This window comes from Quercus lobata, chromosome 8, assembly GCF_001633185.2.
Source record: "Quercus lobata isolate SW786 chromosome 8, ValleyOak3.0 Primary Assembly, whole genome shotgun sequence".
Lineage (NCBI taxonomy): Eukaryota > Viridiplantae > Streptophyta > Magnoliopsida > Fagales > Fagaceae > Quercus > Quercus lobata.
The window spans coordinates 56131888-56139211 of record NC_044911.1 but is presented as its reverse complement, the minus strand read 5'-3'; the positions used below and the strand labels follow the sequence as shown (position 1 = coordinate 56139211).

The 7324-nt window shown below is 34.0% G+C and overlaps 1 protein-coding gene across 1 annotated transcript; it reads right to left on the bottom strand.

Moving 5' to 3' along the window:
• Positions 1 to 6253: 6253 nt before the first annotated feature.
• Positions 6254 to 6844, bottom strand: LOC115957103 (eEF1A lysine and N-terminal methyltransferase homolog). Its single transcript, XM_031075333.1, has one exon. It carries the CDS (start codon positions 6842 to 6844, stop codon positions 6254 to 6256), a length of 591 nt encoding a protein of 196 aa, XP_030931193.1.
• Positions 6845 to 7324: the final 480 nt, after the last annotated feature.

Below are 7324 nucleotides of genomic sequence, written 5' to 3'. Positions count from 1 at the left end.
ATGTTCAATTATTGTTGGATAAATTTAATAGTACACGAATGAATGAAAGTGATTATATAGGTGATCATATTAATACCATGGAACTTTTAGCCAAAGAATTGGCCGATGCAGATAATCTTGTGTTGGACAAAATGCTAGTAACAACCATTTTAAATAGCCTTCCACCATCTTGGGATCATATAGTTACTACACTCACACATAGTGGTAAAGAAGTCACTATGATATCATTACCTGGTTTTTTAGTACTTGAAGAAGAAAGAATGAAAAGAAGAAAGTCTGAAAATAAAAATCATAATTTGTTGATGACTCAAACAATTCCTAAATCTAAACCCCCTAAGCGACAATGGAAAAATACATCATTTCCATATAAGAAAAGAAAATTCCAAAAACGATGGCCAAATAAGCAAAGAAACAAAGGAAGACCAAAAAATGCTTGTTATCATTGTGGAAGATTTGGTCATATTAGGAAAAATTGTACTAATTATAATAATAATAATAACAAAAACAATGGAACAAAGCAAATAATAATGACCATTTCTGAAGCAATGATAATTAAGCCATTATCAGACAATTGGTGGATCGACACAGCCGCAACTTGACATATAGCAAGAAGTAAAGAATTGTTGTTGATCTGAAGGAAAAGAAGTTAGGAGAACAAAAAGTCTATATGAGAAATAATACTTATAGTGATGTATTAGGTGAAGGAAATTGTAGATTATCTATTAATGGTATTATTGTAATTTTAAGTAATGTATTATATGTACCAGACGTTCGTAGGAATCTCATTTCTGTTTCTATACTAGATAAAAAAAGGTTATGAAATTAGGTTGAAGTCTGGTCGTGTCACTATTTGTAAGGGTAATATAAAACTCAAAGGAGTGAGAATTGATAATATGTACGTACTTGACAATAATATTTTTAATAAAGATTCAGTTTGCTATTATTATATTGTGTCTCTTATTTATGGCATCTTCAATTAGGACATATAAGTAAAAATAAAATAGAAAGAATGAGTAAAATTGGTATATTACCTAATTTAAACATTGAAAATTTTGATGTATGTGAATCATGTATCAAAGGAAAGATGATAGCAAAACCTTTCACTAAACATTGGCAATCTTGAGAGTTATTAGAACTAATCCACTCAGATATTTGTAAACCTTTGAGAACCAAAACACACAAAGGAATGGAATACTTCATCACCTTTATTGATGATTATTCTCAATATGGATATGTATATCTACTCAAACACAAATCTGAAGCACTCGAAAAATTTAAAAATTATAAAACTGAAGTAGAAAAACAATTAGGACGACCAATTAAAAGTATAAATAATGATAGAGGTGGTGAATATGAAGTCTTTGATGAGTTCTGTAAAGGGGAAGGAATTAGGCATATTTATACTATGCCTTATAAACCTCAACAAAATGGTATTGCTGAAAGACACAATAGAACTCTAATGGAAATGTCAAGATCAATGATGGCACATTCACAACTCCTGCAGATTTTTGGGGGGGAAGATTTGACAACTGCCAATTATTTATTAAACAAAGTTAATACAAAATCCAAAGATCTTACATCTTATGAATATTGGACTGGTCACAAACCAGACTTATCAAACTTAAGAGTTTGGGGATGCAAAGCCCATGTACTAATACCAAAACCATTAAGAGATAAATTAAAAAGGAAGATGTGGGAGTGCAAATTTATTGGATATGTTCAAAACGGTGGTGGTTATAGATTTTATAATCAAGAAAAGGGATTAATAGAAAGTAGAGATGCTATTTTCCTTGAAAGCACCAATCAAATTACACCACTTGAAGAAATAAGATTACAAGAAGACCTTGATAATAAAACACAAGATCATTATAAGGATGTTGCTAAAAGTGGGAGCAAAAGAATATCAGATAAATTGGTACCGGATCAACAAATCTTTGATCCTAAGAACAGTGGGAGTAAAAGGATTAGACGGCTGCCAACTATGCTCAAAGACTATCATTTATATAATATAGAGGAAAATTTAAGTGAGGACCCAATTAATTATGGACAAGCAATGGCATGCAATGATTCAAAACAATGGCAAGATGCTATGATAGATGAATTAGAATCCATCAAGAAAAATGATGTCTGAGAATTAACATCTTTACTAGATGGAAGAAAGGCCATTGGCTGTAAATGGGTTCTAAGAAAGAAATTTAAGGCTGACGGTAGTTTAGATGAATATAAAGCAAGATTGGTGGCTAAAGGTTTTAATCAACAATCTGGTGTAGATTTTGTTGATACTTATTCACCAATAGCTAAATTTACTTCAAATAGAATAATTATGTCTGGTGTAACAAGAATGAATTTAGAGTTGCATCAATTGAATGTCAAGACAACTTTTCTTAATGGTGAATTAAAAGAAGATATATTCATGTTACAACCAGAGGGTTTTGAAATAAAAAGACAAGAAGATAAAGTTTATAAATTAAAGAGATCCCTTTATGGACTCAAACAATCTTCTAGACAATGGTATTTAAAGTTCCACCAAGCAATATTAGAGATTGGTTTTGAGATAAGTCCACTAGATTACTGTGTTTACATATGAAAATGCTACGATGAGTTAACAGTATTATCATTATATGTTGATGATATATTATTAGCTGGAAATTACCCAAACATGATTTCAAAGACAAAATATTTCCTATCATCAAGATTTGAAATGACAGATATGGGTCCTGCTGCATATGTATTAGGAATTAAAATAACTAGAGATAGAAATACAAAATTCTTATATCTGGATCAAGAGAACTATTTGGAGAAAGTACTTAAGAGATTCAAAATGGCAGAATCAAAAGTTTTGAGTACATCTGTAAGTAAAGGAACTATATTAAGTAAGAATATGCGCCTTAAGAATAAAGAAGAGCAAGAATTTATGAAAAAAGTCCCATATGCCCAAGCTTTGGGCAGTTTAATGTATGCAATGACAAGCACAAGGCCAGACATTTGTCATGCAGTAGGATTGGTAAGTAGCTATAAATCTAATCTTGGAATGGCACATTGGCAGGCAGTCAAAAGAATTTTTAGATATCTCCAAGGCACCAATGGTATGAAATTATGTTCTGGAATTATTGATCTAGAAATAATAGGACATACAGATGCTGAGTTTGCAGGAGACGTAGATGATAGAAAATCTACTAGTGGTCATGTGAGGTGGAATAACTGTCTCTTGGTTAAGTAAGAAACAAGGTTGTATTGCAAAACATACCATGGAGGCAAAATACATATCATGCAGCACAGCGGTAAGTGAAGCAGTCTGGATTAAGCGATTTGTCGACAGTTTAAAATTAAGTATACCAAATAGACTAGTTGATGTGTTTTGTGACAATAAATCCGCTATCTCGTTGATAAAAAGTGGAGCAAATAGCTCTAAAAGCAAACACATCGAAACAAATAATCACTATATTCAAGATATAGTGGAAAGGGGTGAAATACAAATCCGATTTATCCCCTCAAGCGAGATGGTGGCTAATCCTATGACCAAAGGATTGACTCTAGATAAATTTAAAGTACATGTAGGAAATATAAGACTTGTGAATCCAAAAACCTAGATGATATACTACATGTATTTGCATATATGGAAGGACTGGGGACGCCCGGAGAACATGGCTATGCAACTTCTGCTTTAGGGACATAATTGGTCAATATCAAGCAGAATAGTATTGTATAAGAAATTAGTGTATGAATGTAAAGTCCACTAATGTGCATCATACATAATACAGCTTGTACAATAAAAAAAGGTTACTGAAGTCGTATGAGAAAACCTTCATGATACTGGCTTAAAGGAAGTATCAAACGATTTAGTGCAGGTTAACACATGTTTAATATGTGTGGCTGAAGGACATCGACTGGTGGTGCGGGTGTGGACTAAGAATCTCGGTTGGGTGTGGTAACAAGCGTTCCACATGTTTGATGCCCTTTATTTGAAATAATAGTGAATGATAAGATATCCGGAGTATACTATAGGAGTGGTCTATAACGAAGAGTGCGGTCAGTGGTACATGGCAAGATGTGTACACAATTTTTGCCAGAGTTAGACACTAACATCGATCTATGAAAGACAGAGATGAGAATCAACATAGGGCAATGCCACGGTGACATTATAGTATATGTTGATTGTAGCTAACACCATTTATTATGGTGCGATCAAGTGAGAGATGTTAGAATATAATAGTAAAAGGTGATCACACCATAATATGGTGCACCTTCACCTATATAATAACACCCACTTGGTGAATGATGTTGCTTCACCAACCAACAACAAAGAATTAATTAAGTGTTAAAGTTAGTTATTTATAGAAGTGGTGTGTCTTTTAGATAAGATGCATCTCTTGGTAAATAGACATATCTTTTTTCCAAGAGGCATGAGGAGTCTATAAATACTGGGACTCCTCATTCATTGTTACATTACATAATTTTATTCTCTCTGTTTGTGTTGGTGATTCCCAATCTAATGACATCACCATACATAATGAGGACCTAACAAATTTGACCCCACTATCACAACTCACCACCACACCAAACCAACTCACCACCACAATCCTCCACACCATAGACCAAAACCCACCACTGCATGATCCACCAAAACCCACAACCCACAATGTCTCCACCACAAGACCCAAGCCACCGCCATTGCACGATCAGAGAGAGAGAGAGAGGAATGAGATACAAAGAGAATGAATAAAGAAAGAGAGTGACTCATAAAGAAGGAAGCGATAGAGAGAGTGAATCAAAGAGAGGAAAAACTAGATAAACTAAAAGAGAGAGAATGGGGTGTCAAAGAGAGAAGAGAGAAGAAAGAGAGTCAAAGAGTTGAGATGGAGAGAGGTGAGAGAGAAGATGGATTTAGAGAAGAAAGAAAGTGAATAAAATAATAATTTTTAAGTTTAACACCAAGTTATAGTAAGTTGTAAAATTAACAATTTACTATAGCAAAGTGTCCAAATATTTTGCAATACACACTTAAATAAAGTTGGTTTTGGGTGTGTGGTTCTAAACTGACAAATTGGGGGGTTTTACACCCCAATGCTAATGCTCTTTATAATATATATATATATATATATATATATGCAGTTATAAGAATGATGATATCATGATAGAAATGAAGATTGTCTTTTAATTTGTAAGCTACATAGGCACTCAGTGGGTCTTGAACCCAATTGAGCTGTAGCCCACTAAAAATAATTTAGGCAAGATGATCCGTGAGGCACTATTGACTCTTACTCTTTAAGCAAAGGTAAATGCAATAGATAAAGGGCACACCTTTGGTCAGGTGCAAACTCTTCACCCTAATTGTAAAATCAGGCTGTTGAGTGAGAGACTGCACACGGATATACTAATAATAATCTACATTAGGTATGGATGCCTCAAAATATAGAGTGATGACTAGTGACTACAAATCAAAGAAATTAAACTCTAGTTAAAGATTAAGAGCAATGTGTACAAATGTTTCAAATCACAGAACAATATTAAGGTAATTTTGACACAGTTTAAATGCATCATTGCTCCAGACACCATAAATAGAAAGTTATGCCAGACTGACCCTCCTCTCTCTCCTTTCAAATATAAACATAATACCTATTGAGCTTCCAATTTATCTCTAATTGGAAGCACAAAGACATGACTAACTATATCTTATTGCACACTGCTCTGAACAAAGATGTAATATGGCCTACATTCATTAGAAATTTAAAATGAGATGTGAGGAAACTTTGTTACCCGAAAAACACTCTAGAAAACACTGTTCCTTCATATCCTTCAAATTATCAACCTCAGTGTGCAAAGTGACCATAATTTTCTTCCTCCTAAAGGCACAGCAAACACTGGTAACTCCAGCTTATGTTGAAGAGAAGTATATATCAATCTGCCTCAGACAAGAGGTGCCATTCTGGTTCAACTACAATATATTCATTCAATCAAACCAGAATTCTTAACATTCAAAAAAACATTTGGACCCAACTATGGGGCAAGGTCCTCTCTAGGGATTTGAGTACCTTTCAGGCCAACTCATAAAAGATAGCTTATATCCCCAAACCATTCTTTAGAGCATGCTTTGGCTTTGAATATGATATTGGAAAATGATATTCCTCCAACTTCCATAAATCTTTTGGTCTCAAATATTCCTTATGGAATCCATGTATGCTCCTGAAATAGCCATTCTCAGTCTGGTGAGAAAAGAATTCTCACTATCACTAACAGAAGACACCGTAGGTGATCACATTGTGGCAACTACAACAAAATTCTCTTCATTTCCTACATCTATTTCATACAGCTCATGAAAAACTTCACGAAATTCATATATCAATTTCTCGTAGAATGATCTATTTGGAGAAATAACATTTATAGCAAGAATGCCAAAATCACATAGGACCGACTTAGCAGCCAAAAGAACTTGCTTTCTAATAAATTCCAATGGTGGAGCACCTGTACCATTTGTAGCATCACTAGAATCCAAATCAACCTTATTGGCATCAAATTTGTTATTGTCATCACTGCCATCATTCAAGTAACTACCATTCTCTCCCTCATGAACACCATTTGAATGATATATAAATTTCTCTATAACATCTATTGCATCGCCAATAATTACCCGAATAGACTCATTACCTAACAAACCAAAATACCTCCTCGCAACCCACAAAACCTCCTTGTCAGCCTCGATGCCAACAACCTCAAAACCTAATTGGGCTCTTAAAAAACCAAGCAAAGCCCCTCCTCCAACACCAATACACAAAGCTTTCGGCTTAAACCCACCTAGAATCTGTTCTTCAATACAACAACCAACCAACGAAAGACTCGCCACCATTGGCACCAAGTAAGGATGCACCAAAACCTAAATATCAGTATCACTATAGAGACAACTGCTTCAACATCTATTGACTTTACTCTTCCTTTTTCTCCTTATCCCTGCCAAACTAGGAATGGTGCTTCGTTTGTCTAAGAACCGGTCAATTGTGAAAGGTTTAACGCTACTCTTCTTCTTTCTTGAAATTGATTAAATGATACCTTAAATATGGATTTTTTGTCAAGAAAGATCCATTGATAGTACTCAGCCTTTACTTTAATCTTTGGACCTTTCAACCAATTGAGATGACATTTTTTTTTTTTTTTCCTTTCAGAACTTTGGGCCTGTTTGGATAAGCTGTTTCAAAATGTGCGTTTTTAAAACTAGCGTTTTTAAAATATGCGTTTTTTTTTTTTTTTTTTAAACTTTTTTGAGAGCTATCATCAAATCAAGATACCAATCGATTTTTGGTATAGGTGGGAATTGAACTCCAGATTTTTT

Bases quoted from the DNA above. Each gene is read 5' to 3' on its own strand.
- LOC115957103 (XM_031075333.1), bottom strand. From the start codon at position 6,844: ATGGTGGCGAGTCTTTCGTTGGTTGGTTGTTGTATTGAAGAACAGATT.